Source organism: Engystomops pustulosus, chromosome 1, assembly GCF_040894005.1.
Source record: "Engystomops pustulosus chromosome 1, aEngPut4.maternal, whole genome shotgun sequence".
Lineage (NCBI taxonomy): Eukaryota > Metazoa > Chordata > Amphibia > Anura > Leptodactylidae > Engystomops > Engystomops pustulosus.
This window is the reverse complement of record NC_092411.1, coordinates 130763831-130782041: the sequence shown is the minus strand read 5'-3', so window position 1 is coordinate 130782041 and position 18211 is coordinate 130763831. Positions and strand designations below refer to the sequence as shown.

General features: G+C 37.0%; 1 protein-coding gene across 5 annotated transcripts in view; it reads left to right on the top strand.

Annotated features, from left to right (window-relative positions):
• Positions 1-18211, top strand: part of ZNF462 (zinc finger protein 462) — a 59966-nt gene that overhangs the window by 24060 nt on the left and 17695 nt on the right. For all 5 annotated transcript variants that reach the window (XM_072153612.1, XM_072153620.1, XM_072153604.1 and 2 more), the window contains exons 2-4: positions 5997-6242; positions 6820-12149; positions 17602-17766. In XM_072153612.1, coding sequence (XP_072009713.1) covers positions 6023-6242; positions 6820-12149; positions 17602-17766 — 5715 coding nt within the window. In that variant the 5' untranslated portion in view covers positions 5997-6022. The remainder of the gene's footprint in view (positions 1-5996; positions 6243-6819; positions 12150-17601; positions 17767-18211) is intronic.

Here is an 18211-nt window from a genome sequence, read left to right as displayed (position 1 = left end):
ACATAACCTTGCTGGAAAACTTCTTCTGTACTTTTAGATGGTTTCATGATATCAGGAATTCATACAGCACCTTGATAGAATTACAGTGCACTTACACAAAACCTACATGACACCCTACTAACACAACCCTACATTATAAAACACAGAGAAAAACTTACATATCTGTGTACAAGCTATGCTGGTGCCATTTTATTATAAAGTGATGTTGAATAAATGCTGAAATAACCAGTAACTTTTCAACATTCTTTAAATAAATCGATAGTACAATTGAATAGATGAATACATCTTGTCAGAGTAGAGTGCTTTATTGTGCATGTTTGCATTTATTTTTATGAACTCGGTTGGGTAAGCTAGAAGACAAAATCTCAACAAAACTGTATGTAGAACATTCAGAAAGTCACAGAAGCAAAGTCTCTTCTGGAAAATTAAGAAAGCAAGTAACATAATGGGGGTCATTTACTAAGGGCCCGATTCGCGCTTTCCCGACGTGTTACCCAAATATTTCCGATTTTCCCTTAATTGCCACGGGTTTTTGGTGCATCGGCATCGGCGCCGGCATGCACACGACGGAAATGGGGGGCGTGGCCGAACGAAAACCCGACGGATTCAGAGAAACCTCCGCATTTAAAAAAAAAACAGACCATAACATCAATTGTTATATATCTATACTTATGCACGGAAATTCTTAAGAATACATGATCATTGCCAATACGCAAAAAAGAATATTCCGTCTCAAAATATATGCATCAATGGGGCACATGTATCAAACTTTTGGCTTTCCTTTTTCTTTAATTTTTGAGACTTTTCATGGTGCTTGTGCTCATTTGCGACTTTCATCTGCACCTAGAATGGTCTCCCTTCAAAGTTTGCCATTGTCTAGTTTTCTTTAGTGTTCCCTGGGGTATCACCTAAATCCAGATGTGAAAGTTGCAACTTTTTACAAAAAGTCTCAAATTTTGGTGCAAATATAAGGCTGCCCCAGAGAAGGTGTAGAAATTAACTTGAAAATGATCGCAATGTTTGGAGACTTTTGTTTTAAAACTTTCCAAATTCACTAAAGACCAAACGCCACATGTATCAATAAGGAAAAACCGCTGGGGAAGATACGTCTGACCAGCAGCAAAGCCAAGAAGAGTCTGAAAAAACAGATGGACAAATCCAGACTTATTATACATGTGCCCCATTATTCCGTCACTTGACAAAGGTAGGCCATTAAATATTTGGGCATTACTTCAAAGTCACTTCACAGTTGATTTTCTGGATGATGCCACCACACCAGGCCATGAAAGAAACATCATCAAGTAGCTGGTTAGCTGCTTGACAACATAATGCTAGTGGTTTATTAGGCCAATTTCTGATGACAGGTTCCCTTTAACATATTTTGCTTTAAATATAACAATAAATAACAAGAATATAAATTAAAAAATAATAGAATAATATACCGTAGTCTAATTCATATATGTAAAGAAAAATCTCCATACTCTTCAAAATTTAAAAGAAAAACTGTTTTCTTTCTTTAGATACATTCCATTCATTCCAGTGACTAGTGACATTGCTTATTTCATTCATATTTTTTTATTTAGAAAGGCGATGTGAGTGGAGAAATTTTTTAACATAAAAGTTTTAGACTATATTATTCTATTATTTGTTAGCTCATATTCTTGTAATTTTTTGTTGTATTTTGAAAAAAATATGTTAAGGAGTGAATATTTAAGGGACGTGTGACTAGCCAGAGATAAGATTATTTTAATCTAAAAGTGTTATGATTTTATTTTCTTGTAAGTATAATAAATACTTTTAAAGGAGCTAAAGTCTTGTGTGATCTGCACTATAGGCCTGCTCCATCTCTTCCATGTGACTAGACTGCTGAGGATACCGCAGAGGAAACCACATCTGTGATCGCACAATGGTGTGAACAGTGCCCTGTCAATGTGAATTGAGGATAGTGAAAAGATGTTGGTTCTAGAGCTCTTTTTAGAAAATGTTTCTCAACACTGACAAGTTTGGTGAGATCATTGCCTTCATTTGCAGCCTTGATACAATTAAGGTTGAAGCACAACAAACTGAAGTTTTTATGTTTTGGTTATTGTCTGCCTTAGTCTCACACTGCCTATTTGATGAATCGTAATAATAGCAAAAGCTAGTGCTAGCTTGTCATAGACTAAGCAATTTCTGTAGGACAACAACAATCATCTTTGGGATCTCATTTTTAACCACTTTTATTGGTTGGTCAAGGTTTTGGCCTGCTTGTTGGTCTTAAATTCTGTTTGAATGAAGCAAATTGGTTGTTCTTAACTATTGCTCAAAGTCTCAGACCCTTGTTAAGTGAAGTCTCTAGAAGCGTAGCAAGAATAGCAGTAACATCACATTAGGATTATCTGAGGTCTTTTAGACTTTGTAATGAAGAAGTCATAAGATGTTCTTCTGCTGAGAGATGGCAACTCCCATATGAGCAAAGCATTATGAGTTACAATTTCATCCAAATTAACCTGGAAAATGATCTATAGTGGTTATAAAATTATGCTATGTAGAACTTTTATCAAACAGATGTCCTGTGCTTTAAATGGATTTCCAGATTTCAGTTGAAATATTATGATTATACATTTTCCATGGCATGTTAATATTATTGTTATCCTACCCTAGCATATGTATAACTTTGTGTAGCCAAATTTCTGGACCTTACTCGTTATTTAAAGCAACGTTATATTGAAGCTTCTAAGGGAGGAATATTGAGTTGAATCAAAATGCCTGCTGCTAAAGCTTCTAAAAGACTTAACTGCAGAGATAGCCTTCCAGCTTTCATGAAGCAGTGTCTCCTGTCTTTGGAACATTTGCCAGAAATATCTTAGCAAAGCTGTTTCTTCTTTAGTTGAGAAGTAAGGTCTAGCGTTGGGGGGGGGGGGGAGAAAACTGGATGTTTTGCTTTTCTGACGTGCCTAAAATGAAGGACTCATCTACACCATGGAAAGATGTTTTGAGATGTAATGGATTGTGATGAAACGAGGGGTGGGACATCATCTGCTACTGTAATTTGATCTACAGTGGATAGCCACCTCTTTGGCATAATACAAATTTACTATCTGAAATAGAAGCTACACAGGGCCGAATTACCTCTTGTGTTAAAAGAGCACAAAGGCTTTTATTGATGAGAAAGGACAGGCTGTATTTTAGATAGAAGCACACAGTTCATTCAGTGTGTCTTACCAGAGGCTCTATGCAACAAGATGGGATTTTTTACTCTCTGTATAATATTTTTCATCTTTAACTTACAATTATTAAAGTCATATCTGTAGTGTATATACATGGTGTCTAGTATGGCCTGTTACTCTTTTTCCCTGAATACATTTATTGCAAACCACCTGGATTTTCATAATTATTATCCAAAGTTAACATACTACACTGTAACGAATGCAATGGTTATTTTATGCTTTTTTTTTGTGTTGGTTTATGCAAATGCTTAAAACTCTGCTTCTGACTTTAGTATTGTGTTTGTGCGCTTTTGTTAAATTTGTTTTATTTAAGTATATTGAAAATAATGAACTCACATTTTGGCCTTTGGTTTGAACTGACCCTGATTGATCACAAAAATGGGGGTCCCTTGTATCTTTTGATACTTTAAGGTGGCACTTTAAGGATAAGTGATACTATGATATAGTGGGTAAGGAAAGTATTGAGACCCCTTTAAATTGTTCACTCTTTGTTTTATTGCAGCCAATTGGTAAGATCAAAAAAGTTCTTTTTTTGCTCATTACTGTACACTCTGCACCCCATCTTGATAGAAAAAAACTGAAATGTAGATATTTTTGCTAATTATTAAACAACAGAAAATTAAATATCAACGGTCATGGTCAGACCCTTTGCTTAGTATTGAGTAGAAGCACCTTTTGAGCTAGTGCTATCATGAGTCTTCTTGGGAAGCAAAAAGTTTTTCACATTTTTGAGGATCCTCTCCCAGTTCCCTCAGGTTGGATGGTGAACATTGGTGCACAGCCATTTTCAACTCTCTCCAGAGATTCTCAAATAGGTTTAGGTCAGGGCTCTGGCTGGGTCAGCCAAGAATAGTCACAGATATGTTCTGAAGTCACTGCTTTGTTATTTTAGCTCTGTGCTTAGGTCATTGTTGAACCTACGGCCTAGTATGAGGTCCAGCACACTCTGGAAAAGATTTTCAACCAGGATATCTCTGTACTTCGCTTCGTTCATCTTTCCTTCAATTGTAACCAGTCGTCCCTGCAACTGAAAAACACCCCCATAGCATGATGCTGCCACCCCAATGTTTGACTGTTGGGATTGTATTTGGTAGGTGAGGAGCTGTGCCTGGTTTTCTTCACACATATGTTTAGAATCAGAAAGTCTTGTCAGACCAGAGGATCTTTTTCTGAGAGTCTTTCATGTGTTTTTTTTGCAAACTGTTTTCAGGCTTTCATATATCTTTCAATAAGGAGAGACTTGCTTTGGCACACTCTGCCATAAAGCCCTTTCTGGTGGAGGGCTGCAGTGATAGTTGATTTTGTGAAACTTTCTCCCATATCCCTACGGCATCTCTGAAGCTCAGCAACACTGATTCTGGTTCTCTCACCAAGGCTCTTCTCCCACAATTGCTTAGTTTGGCTGGGTGGCAAGGTTAAGGAAGAGTTGTGGTCATCTTCCATTTAAGGATTATGGAGGCCACTGTGCTCTTAGGAACCTTAACTTCTGCAGAAATTATTTTGTAACTTTGGCCAGATCTGTGCCTTGGCACAATTCTGTCTCTGAGCTTCTTGGGCAGTTCCTTACACTCATGATTCTCATGTGCTCTGACATGCGCTGTGAGGTCTTATATAGAGAGGTATGCCTTTCCTAATCACGTCCAATCAGTTTAATTAAACACAGCTGGAGTCCAATGAAGGTGTAGAACCATCTCAAGGAGGATCAGAAGGAAATGGACAGCATGTGAGTTAAATATAAATGTCAAAGGGTCTCAATACTTATGACCATGGGATATTTTAGTTTTTCTTGTTTAATACATTTGCAAAAAAAAGATCTTATTTGATTTTACCAATCGGCTGGAATGAAAAATGTTTTAGGGTCTGAATACTTTTCATACCTTGAATACCCCTTTTAGTTTTCAATATGGCATCTTAAATTCTTAGTAATGCAAACTGACTCTACATTGAAAATAGAAGATAATAGAAATAATATAGATATAAATCTTATTTATACTGTGATATTTGCTCATAAAATTTCTGCATCTATAAAACTGGCCACATTAGATGATTAGAGTTCCCTTTTTTGTTTTTTTGTCTTTAGTATATTGGATATCTTTTTTTTGTAAACATTAACCTTAAGTACATATTGACCAGAGTTCAATGGTGAAATGGTTTTATTTTTTGACTGCAGACATTGAACTAGATTATACAGTGACCAAAATGGCAAAATTTTCTTAACATAAATTTGACCTTGAATATTGAAAGGAAAGTCATTTAACTTAAAGGAAATCTACCATCAAAATCAAGTATGATAAACCACTTCCTTCTAAAATTAACTTTTGCAATTATGCTAATGCGAAAGGCTATGGACATATTATCAGAGCCCCTCCATGCTGCAAATTCACATGCTGTTACATTCTGAAGGAACATTTCCCACCTCCAACTGTGTGCTCACTGCTGTTGAGATCAGAGGATGTACAGGCAGGAGGGTGAGACTGAGATGTACTGCTGCAGTGTAACAACAGCTTGAGAAGCCAGGTACCTTCTGTAACACACCCATAACCCAGGCTCATTAGCAAAATTTTAAAAGTTTATAGAAGAAGGAATGGTGCCATGGATAACACATATAACTAGATTACCATAGTTATGGTGCCTGGATCTATAAGTAAGTGCCCCAGGATTATAACACTTGATAGCTTACATTTAAATTCATACATTTTCTATAAACTGTGCAAACCAGAAAACATAGGATTTAGAATGAAATAGCTATAATTATAATACAAACATGTTTTCTTTTCTGTTTTTCAGAATTCTCAAATGCATAATCATTAACCATGGAAGTTCTTCAATGTGATGGTTGCGATTTTAGAGCCCAATCCTATGAAGAGCTAAAGACTCATATACAGGATGTTCATACAGCATTTTTGCAGCCCACAGATGTTACAGAAGAAAGTCCTAGTCAAGCTAGAACTGTGGGTACGAATTCTACAAACCAGCCAGATGCGGTGTTTTCAACTTTGAAAGATGAATATGTGCCTACAGAAGAAACTCATGGTGGGTATTATACAGTATACATTCCCTTTTTCCATTCAGGAAGCTTTTCAATAATGCATGCTTTTTCATACTAACCGTTAGTTTAATTAAAGGGAATTTACCGCTAAAGTAAAATAAAATGAAACTAAACATTCTCACCCATAGTCCTCTTCTCCTTGATCCCGACTCTTCTTTAATCTTGACTCGCTGAGATTGGATAAAAAAATATTTACAAAGTATTCATGCCTCTCGCATGGGAGAGCTGGGAGAAGGAGGTATCTATTGTGCAGATGGCATGTGCTTGACGTCACCTCCCTCTCCAACATGCAAGAGGAAGTTGACATCACGTGAGAGGCATGAATAACTAGCACCCCGGAGTTCTAGACATCGCCACCTCGTGCTCCCAGCTGCTTTTTATAACTTTTTTCCAGCAATCCCGGCTTGTCAAGATCATAGAAGACCTGTGCCGGGATCGAGGAGAAGAGGAGGATAGGTTTAGTTTAATTTTACTTTATTTTAGTGATAGATTTCCTTTAACACAAATGTCTGTTACTCATATAAACCTATTCAGTTAAATAATATCATCACTATTTTTTAGGTCAAAATACTCCTCAGACAACTACAGGATCATACTACAGTCCCAGTTCTGGTTTCTATGGCCTGTCATCAACGAGCAGTTCCAAACCAACTAATAAGTTTTTCCAGTGTAAATTTTGTGTTCGGTATTTTCGGTCAAAATATCTTCTGGTGGAACATACAAGGAAAGTCCATGGACAAACTGGTGGAAATACAGGACCTTCTGGAAATTATAATATTATGCTACATGATGGGTTCGGAAAAGTATTCTCATGTCAATTTTGCACTTACAAGTCGCCTAGAAGAGCAAGAATAATCAAGCATCAAAAAATGTATCACAAGAATAACCTGAAAGAAAGTATAACACCTTCAGTGTCTCAGAGTACACCTACTTCAATGTCAATTCAAGAAACATGTAAAGAACTGCCAGCAGAAGTAGTAGAGCGGAGTATACTTGAATCCATGGTGAAACCTTTGACAAAGTCCAGAGGAAACTTTTGCTGTGAATGGTGTAGCTACCAAACACCACGGCGAGAACGTTGGTGTGACCATATGATGAAAAAGCATCGAGGCATGGTCAAAATATTGTCAAGTTTACGACAAGATGGATTAAACATTTCAGATCTACAAACAAAAAGTACACAATTATCTAGTCCTGGAACTAGCTACATGCCGCTAAACATGACATCCCAAGATATATCGAGTGCAAGTATATCTGGTTACAGGAGCCCGATAGCTAATCTTTCAGGAAACAATACATCAAAGTATCAGTCAGTGTCATATGTTTCAATGAAACCTAAATTTCCTTCAAATGTTGGTATTTTGAATATGTCAGAAAGATCCCCTTATGTACTCCCAGAAAAGTCCAATTCCATGGTTGATATGGATGAGAATAGCTTGTTAAATGATTCAAGCTCTGATGAAGACTATATTGAAATGGATGGTGAAAATGGTTTTGGCCCACTAGACCATCAGGACATGTCTGGGGAACCGTTATTGGGATCTGAAAACAACAAATTACTGGAGACAAAAGGAATACCTTTTAGAAGATTTATGAACAGATTTCAGTGCCCTTTTTGTCCATTTCTTACCATGCATCGCCGGAGCATTTCTCGTCATATTGAAAATATTCACTTATCAGGAAAGACAGCAGTTTACAAATGTGACGAATGTCCCTTTTCATGCAAAAGCCCATTAAAGCTAGGGGCACATAAGCAGTGTCACAGTGGTGCGTCTCCGGATTGGGATTCTATAAGTGCACTGACTGAAAATATGTCTTCACAATTAAATGAAGCATATGAAGCTGCTAACATAAATGGTAGAAAATCTGGAAGTATGACAGAAGCTTCCCAGCAAAACCCATATAAGTGTACAATGTGCAATTACTCCACAACAACCTTAAAAGGTCTACGTGTTCACCAGCAGCATAAACATTCCTTTTGTGACAATATGCCAAATAATAGCAGTGTAGTACAACATATTCAAGATGCCGAACTAGATTCTAGTAACTCTGTAACTGTGCGAAAAAGTCAGACTTCTATTTTAGGGTTGTCTTCAAAAAATAATTTTGTTGCGAAAGCATCCCGGAAGGCATCAAATGATTTTCCATTAGATTTATCACCTGCGAAGAAAAGAACAAGAATTGATGAAATTGCAAGCAATCTGCAGAGCAAGATCAGCCAAACCAAACAACAAGAAGACACAGTCATTAATGTGGAAGATGATGAAGAAGAGGAGGAGAATGAAGTAGAAATAGAGGTGGAACTGGACAAGGAGGAAGATCCTTCGGAACAGCTGGAGGCTGTTGATCAATATTCCATCCAACAAATATGGAATCGGGATATTGGTGCAACGCAAAAAAACATAAGTTTTAGAAACATTCAGCATAATTTTTCAGCAGCTAATGGTGCAGAAATTGAACTAACACTGTCAGATGATGATGAGGATTACTATTTCCAGTCTATGGGCTTTAAAGAACAGGATCAAAATTCATCTATTGGTTGCAACCAGTCTAATTTATATAGTGAAAGTGACCTGAACAATGATAATTCTGAGTATAATGAGGATTCAGGAAGACTATACTATTGCAAACACTGTGATTTTAACAATAAGTCTGCACGTAGTGTAAGCACTCACTATCAACGCATGCACCCCTATATTAAATTCAGTTTTAGGTATATTCTGGACCCCAATGACCATAGTGCAGTATATCGCTGTCTTGAATGCTACATAGACTATAATAATTTTGAGGATTTGCAACAACATTACTCAGAGCATCATCCAGAAGCAATGAATGTTCTTAACTTTGACCAAACCGATCTCATATATAGATGTCGCTTTTGCTCTTACACAAGTCCTAATGTCCGTAGCTTAATGCCACACTACCAAAGAATGCATCCCACTGTTAAGATCAATAATGCAATGATATTTTCAAGTTATGTTGTTGAAAGACAAGAAGAGCTTAATGCAGAATCACAAACATTAAGAGAAATTCTGAATTCTGCACCTAAAAATATGTTGACCTCTACACCCACAGGGCATGGAATCAGCAGCTCCACAAACTTTAACAAAACTTCACCTCAGACAAGTACCACTAAGTCCTTTCTTACAGAGACTGATACTCCAAAAAATGCTGCTGTTAATAATGTTGTAGTGTATGATTGTGATGTGTGTGGATTTGCTAGCCCAAACATGCATTCTGTTTTGGTTCATTATCAAAAAAAGCATCCCGATGAAAAGGCTTCTTACTTCAGAATCCAAAAAACAATGCGTGTTGTCACTGTTGACAGTGGAACAGCTATTTCTCAACTAGCTTTTGATGGAGGATCTTCTGTAGTGCCTAATTCTAGCAATATGGCTGCTGCACCAGAAGAAAATATTGAACTATACTACTGCAAGCACTGCTCTTACAGTAATCGGTCTGTAGTTGGTGTATTGGTTCATTATCAGAAACGGCATCCTGAAATTAAAGTGACAGCAAAGTACATAAGGCAGGCACCACCAAATTCTGAGACCATGAGAAATGCAGATCCTCAACAGTATTTACTTGGTAAACCATCCACAACTATGTACAATACCAAAAAGGGTAATGTTCAACCAAAAGAAAATGAAATGTTCTTTTGTCAGCATTGTGACTATGGTAATCAAACTGTCAAAGGAGTTCTAATTCATTATCAGAAAAAACACAGAGATTATAAAGTAAATGCTGATGTTATTAGACAACACACTGCTGCAGTAAGAAGTCTCTGTGAGCAAGGTCAAAAGAAACCCAGCTCAAATACTCCAAACTCCCCTATGAATATTGAGCCTGAGAAGGCTAAACTTCGAACCCTAAAATGTAGACAATGTTCATTTTCAACTCCTTATGTCTATGCGCTGAGAAAGCATATGAAAAAAGACCATCCTAGTTTGAAGGCTACGGTGACTTTAATATTAAAATGGGCTTTTTTGGATGGATATATTGAAGCTGGTTATCACTGTGAATGGTGTATTTATTCACACCCTGAGCCAAGTGGCCTTCTTGAACATTATCAAAGAAGACATCCAGAGCACTATGTGGATTATACCTACATGGCAACAAAACTATGTGCTGGCCCAGACCCTGCACCACTGCATTCAGTACCGGAATTGAAGTCTTACAAGTGCAGAGATTGTATGTTTGAAGCCCCTTCTATTTGGGATATTACCAATCACTATCAAGCTGTGCATCCCTGGGTTCTAAAAGGTGATGAATCGGTACTACTTGACATCATTAAGGAGAAGGATGCAACACAAAATTTCAATTTGGAAGAAATAACACCTGAGCATCAGGTTTCTCAGAAAGTTTCCATAAATGTTGAAACTCACATGGAGGCTTTAGACGATTCCAGTGTATTACAGAAGCCATTGCAGTTGTCCTCTGCTCTAACTTCATCACCTTATCAATGCACTGTGTGTTTATCTGAGTACAACAATTTACATGGTCTTCTTACTCATTATGGAAAAAAGCATCCTGGCATGAAAGTTAAAGCTGCAGACTTTGCACAAGATGTAGACATTAATCCTGGAGCAGTTTATAAATGTAGACATTGTCCTTATATCAACACTCGTATTCATGGTGTTCTTACCCACTACCAAAAAAGACATCCATTAATCAAGGTCACTGCTGAAGACTTTGTGCATGATGTAGAACCACCAAGTGAAAATGCTCAAAATGAGAGCGAGGAAAATAATAGAATATTTAAACAAGGATATGGTGCCTACAGATGTAAAATATGTCCCTACACCCACGGGACTCTAGAAAAATTAAAGATTCATTATGAAAAGTACCATAATCAGCCAGAACCAGACATGATTTTGCAAACCTATCCACATGAAATGTCCAGTACTGAAACAGATGCTGCAGCTGATGATCATCCACATCCAACAATTGTTACTCTAGAGCCTGGTGAAGTTAGTGACATTCTAGACTTTAGACCACGTAAGAATATGGCATCACACACTGTGTTTAAATGTCAGTTATGCAAATATTTTTGCTCAACTAGAAAAGGGATAGCTAGACACTACCGTATCAAACATAATAATGTTCGAGCACAACCAGAGGGTAAAAACAATTTGTTTAAGTGTGCCCTCTGTTCTTACACTAATCCAATTCGCAAAGGTCTAGCAGCTCATTACCAGAAGCGACATGATATAGACGCATACTATACTCACTGCTTAGCAGCATCTAGAACAGTTGATGAGGAATCAACTAAGGTGGTCCTTCCTTCACCACAAAAAGAAGGATCATCTGAGCTGAATGAAGACCTGAAGAATGCAATTGAAAGTAAACAATGTTCTATCTGTTCATTTCAGTCTTACAGCAAGAAGGGAATCGTTTCACATTACATAAAAAGACACCCTGGAGTCTTCCCTAAAAAGTCACATGGCAGCCCGCTTGAAAATTATTTTACACCTGTGTACGCAGAGAAACCTGAAGTCCTCAGTCCTCCTGAGGAGACACCTGAAATAGAGGTTCCATTTGATGATTCCGAAAGTCTTGAAACAGAACTGCTTCCATTTCGATGTATTAAATGTTTCAAGCTGTCATTCAGCACAGCTGATCTACTGTGTATGCATTACACAGATCATCACAGCAAGGACATAAAGCGAGATTTTTCAATAGTAGGCATAAGTGGCACCCGTTCCTATACCACCACATATCAGTGCAAACATTGCAATAGCAAACTGAACAGTATTGGTGAACTGACCTGCCATTTGACTTCACACATTGAAGAGTTCCAGAAACGTGCCAAACGTCAGGAAAGACGGAAACAACTTTTAACCAAGCAAAAACATTCCAAAATTGTTCCCGCAGAAGGCAAACAAGAAAAGGTATGATTATTACAAATATAAATGTGTTTTAAGTGAAGGGTACAGCACAGTACAGTTTAGGGTCCTACGGGTATCCTTTAGTGACTTAAAAAAGTACCATGTAGAAAATATAGAACAATAGGATTGTTGAGGAAACGACAAAATCATTTCTACACAGGAAAATGGACATTTAGAGAGTGTTAGTAACATGTATGAAAATGATTAACATTAATAGCGTTTGCGGTCATTAATCATATTATGAACACGTAATACTTTTAATATACCAGTTCTTTGTACTTTTTGTTACAAGGTCCAGTGACACTAGAGGGGACACCTGCGGACCCTGGTGTTTAAAAATTCTCACTGCCAATTCTTAAGATTTTGTGGCAGACGTAGCTACTACCCCATAAAACATGCGTTTCTACCCATGCAATTTAGCAATTTTGTTAAATGTGTATTTGCACTAAAACATCACACATTTCTAGTCATTTTGCCTCTAAGCTACCATAGACCTTGCATTCCATTATATGATTGCTCTTTTTGTTTGTAGCCCTTTAGGTGTCGCTGCGTCCGAAAACACCCAACCTATAAACTTAATAAGGCTTTTACACTGCGTTTAACCCCGTATCGGAAAATAGCTCAGCGCCCAAAGTTGAAAATGGCATTTTTTGCCATTTTGAAAAATATAAAAATCCAATAAAAAGTGATCAAAAGGTTGTACAGTCCTAAAAACTGTAGCATTGAAAACGTCATTAAAAGTCGCAAAAATGGCACCACCCACAGCTCCGAACACCAAAGAATAAAAAAGTTTTTAGTGCCAGAAGATGGCAAAATAAAAAATAAATATTTTTTTCAGGGGTTTTTAATATTTGTAAAGGTATGAAAACATTATAAAACCTATACAAAGTTGTTATCCCCGTGATCATAATAATAATAATTCTTTATTTATATAGCGCACTCAGATTACGCAGCGCTGCACAAAGCATGTCAAATCGGTCCCTGTCCCCAATGGGGCTCACAATCTAAACAGCCTAACAGTATGTTTTGGAGTGTGGGAGGAAGCCGGAGTACCCGGAGAAAACCCACGCAAACACGGAGAGAACATACAAACTCTTTGCAGATGTTGACCTGGGTGGGATTTGAACCCAGGACTCCAGTGCTGCAAGGCAGAAGTGCTACTCACTCAGCCACCGTGCCGCCCATAACATACCGACCTAAAGAATAAAGTAGACATTTAATTTGGGACGCATCAGAAAAAGCAGTAAAATACAAGCCCACAAGAAAACAGTGCAAATGCTTTTTTTCACCATTTTCACTGCATTTGGAATTTTTTCCCCCGCTTTCCACTACACAGCACAGAATATTAAAAACTATCACTATGAAGTGCAATTTGTTATACAGAAAACAAGCCGTCACAGAGCTCTTTACGTATAAAAATAAAAAAAAAGTAATAGATTTTTGAAAGTGGGGAGTAAAAAATGGAAATGAAAAAACAAAAAAGGGCCATGTTGTTAAGAGGTTAATGACATCATCGTATTGATGGTATAATTGGAAAAAAATTGGTTTAATAATTACATTTAACCCTTTCTGGACTCTTTTTTGCATTTCTGTTTTTTTCCCCTTATTCCAAAAGCTATAACTTTTTTATTTTTCCGTTAATAGAGATGTAGATGGGCTTGTTATCTACATGACAAATTGTACTTTATAGTGGCACAATTTAACATTCCATGCAATGTACTGGAAAGTTGTAAAAATATGGTGTTTTCTTGTGGGCTATATTTTTATGTCTTTCATTGTGCATCTAAATGACACTTCCTTTTTATTACTTAAGTTGATATGATCACAGGGATGCCAAATTTTTATAGGTTTTAGTAGTTTTAAAATTAAGGAAATCTTTTGTACAATATTTTCGCCAAATTCTGAGGCCATTAACTTCTTTATACTTCAAAGTACAAACCTGTGTAAGGTGTCATTTTTTGCGGTACGTTCTGATTAATTTATATCAATTTGGGACCTACATGACCGTTTGATCATTGTTTAATCAAATATTTATGGCCAAAAAGTGTTGATTTGGACATTTGGCGCTATTTTCCGTTACGGTGTTCAAGGCTAGGAATTTTATATATATATATTTTGATAGAACAGGCATTTTGGGATATGGCGATACCTAACATGATTGTGATTTTTACTGTTAAAAATATTATTTCAGATGATCACGGGTACTTCAACCCTGAAGGATATGATGACTGTATTGAAGTGTAACATTACTGCTTGCCATCAGCGGGCTATTAGAGATCACTATCCAGGCGATCGGCCATCTTAGATGGAGGCACCTACCAGGTCTGTTAGGGAAATTTGGTCGGGTTCGACCATGGCACTTGCCAGCACTGACTGCGACAGTTACAGGTGGGTGTCAGCTGTGTTATACAGCTGACACCTGCTGTGTATGAAGAGAGTTCAGCCCATGAGTCCTCTCCATACATCCCCCGCAGCACCACAATGTTAAAATCTGTTTTAGGACTAAAAACAGCCTCGACCTGAGACACATTCCAAGAATAATTCAACAGACAAAAGTAAAAAACGCTAACAAAAAGGAAATATTGAAGCTAAGATGTGGATGCATTGCCTATAAGCAGTGATCAAACCTGCATTTGATTGAATGTACCAAATTTGAATCTGTCATTATATGCATGTAAAAAATAATTAGACTAAAGCTGTTGTCCGAGACCTTAAAAAAATTTGCCCAGGATGGGGCTGCTTAAAAAAAGAAACATTTACTTACTCCTCGGTTCTTCCCAGCGTCCCGCGCTGCCGTCTCGCTGGTCTGTGTCCCTGAGTTTGAATTTCATACGAGCACCCCCCCCCCCTCATGGTGTCCCATGGTGGAAGTAATAAAAAAGTGTAAAAAAATGTTATTTAATAAAAAATAAATTAATAAATCAATAGAAATGCCCATAAGCCCCCTTAACATATACAGAGACATATAATGCGCAAAAAAGTCGAAATCATAACACAAACCCCACATATATAGTATCACCGCGTCCATAACAACCCGTAGAATAAAAGTAAATAATTGTTGAACCCGCACAATGAATGCTGTAAAAGAAACTGTTAAAAAAAGATTATGATTTTTACCTATTTAATCCCACAAAAAATGCAGTGATCAAAAAACATATGTACTTCAGAATGATACTGTTGCAAGTACAAGTCAACATGTCCCGCAAGAAACAAGCCATGAACCAGCTCTGTAGCCAAAAAAGATAGATTTTTCCCCACATTAGGGTATTTTTTGGCAAAGAAAAGATATTAAAGTATGGTATCCCGTAATCGTATTGAACCATAGAATAAAGATAACATGATTATTAGGCTATACGGTGAATACCAAAAAAAAAAAAAGTAAGAAATCCAGTACAGAACTGATGCTTTTCTACTCCTGCCCTCCAAAAAAAGTTCATAAATTTTTAAAAATAGGGGATACCAACCCCAAAATGGTAACAGTGGAAAAAGCGTTTCATCCCGCAAAAAAAAATTGCCGTCACATGGCCCCAACAACGAAAAAGTTAAAATTTTATAGCCTACAAAAGGGGCCAATGAGGAAACTAAAATCCTGGCAGCTGCAGGGTGCTCCTTCCCTTCTGCGCCTCGCTGTGTGCCCATAAAACAAGTAACGGCCACGGGTGGGGGGGGGGGGGGGGTTCTGTACTTGGGAGAAATTGCAAAAAAACAAATTTTAAGATGGGTTTTCTCTTTTTATCTTTTGGAAATGTGTGAATTTTAGGTCTAAATGAACATATAACCGACAAAATTTGGGCATTCTAAATTTCACCTTCATTTACTATGAAGATCTCAAGGGGTTAACAATCTTCCTTACAGCTGTTTCTGATAGTTTGAGGGTGCATATTTAAAAATGGGTAGATTATATAGGAAGTTTTTTAATACTAAATATTAAAAATTTCATTCAAAACTGTATTTATCCCCAAAATAGTAAATTCTGAAAATACAGAAAACTGATATTCGAATTGCCCCGTGATATCAAAATAAATTATCCAGACATTTCAAAAATGATGAAAATGTAAAGTAGACATATGGGAATTGTTATTCAGCAACTTATTTAGGTGGTAAATCTATCTGCCTGAAAACATGATGATTTCAAAATTTTTCAAACAGTTCATCATTTTTTTTTTCTTTGTAAATAAATACAAAACTTATCAGCCAGAATTTACCACTAAAATGAAGTACAACATGTAGGGAAAAAAACTATCTCAGAATCGTTTTGATAAGTAACAGTGTTCAAAAGATACAACCATATAAAGTGACATATGTCAGAATACAAAAAATGGGGCCGAGCCTTAAAGGGAACCTACCACCACATATCTACTGGGTGTTTCTAATGAAGAGAAGGCAGCTGTGCAGCAATGGCTGGAGTACCGAACAACACACATAGATAGACTATCCTCCAAGGAAGAAATCAGGACAACACTTAAGGACCTAAATTCCTATTTGGAGGATAAAGTTTACATGGCAGGAAATAAAATCACTTTAGCTGATATATTAACTTATTACGGGTTGCATCCAATCATAGCTGGCCTTTCAATCCAGGAAAAAGAGAATTGCATAAATGTTTCTCGGTGGTTCAGTCATATACAGCATTACCCTGGCATTCGGCAGCATCTTCCAGCCTTGGTCTTTATTAAGAACAGGATCTATTCAAATGTCCATTAACATGAACTCCTGCCTACAGGCACAGATTTGTCATCCACCACTATAAAGGTAGATCGGGTGGTAATAACATCTATAGGTGGTGAGGATAACCCTTTTAAGGGCTAATCCTCACGTCCCCACAATCTTTTGATAACTTTTATTAGGCTAATATGGACATTTTCTAAAGTGGCTAAGTATATTACAAAATTCATTATTATCAGCTCCACTATTTATTTCCAAATTTTGTTGAAAGCTTAGTCATATGCTGTACGAAAATTTTAAAGGTTTTCTAAGTATGTTACGGAGCAGTTGGAGAGACAGGAAGCAATCATTATTGTATTTCCAGAACATTCCATCTCCAACCATCGTCCAGACACGTATCACGTAAAATATGAAATTTAAAGACGAAACATGATTTGTAACTTGGTGAATACAAATGGGACACAGATGATTAGGATTTACTTTCATGGGATCCATCAGGCTTTGTTAATGTGTCCATGTGTTCTGTCAGATGTAACAGAACCTCCACCATAGATCTGATCAGAGCCTTATTTATCTTTTGATTGAGTCACAAATATTTATTGTAGCCTCTGATTTCACACTATAATGTCGTAGTTTAGGACTTTTATGTCACGGCGTGGTATGTCTTTGTGTTGGTTTCATGCCATTGCATTGTAAAACTGTAAGAGAGACTGTTTCATCCTTCTGAACAATGACCTTATAGTATCTATATAGCAGTGATAATTTTGTATTTTTCTGGATGTGGTTTCAGACAGGAAATGGTCAAGTGGCAGTGCATAAGAGATTAAAAGAAAAGGTAGTTGGCTACAAATGTAAGTTCTGCTTGGAAGTCCATCCTACACTCCGAGCCATCTGTAATCATCTTCGCAAACATGTCCAATATGAAAATGCTCCCCCACATTCTTCTGAACTAAAGGTACAACTGCAAATTCTTAAGGGCATCAACATTGTAAAGTTGTAACTCTTGTACCCTTGACATGTTTTACTGGAGACTAAAATAGTGCATTTCTAAGCACAGTCATATATCCTATAAATATAGAATAAGATTAGAAAATGCATCATATTTCTGAATACATAGTTCACTGTCTTCATGTTACTGCGTTCTTGAAGGCTTTGCCCTTTTGCCTTTCTTAGCGTTTGTTATTACTTTATGCATTTTATTTCTATCCTTATTGAATGTGTAGCTGTATTATATACAGGCGGTCCCCTACTTAAGGACACCCGACTTACAGACAACCCATAGTTACAGACAGACCCCTCTGACCCCTGGTGAAGCTTTTTGAATGCTTTACTATAGGCCTAGATTGCAATGATAAGCTGTAAGGTGTCTGTAATGAAGCTTTATTGATAATCCTTGGTCC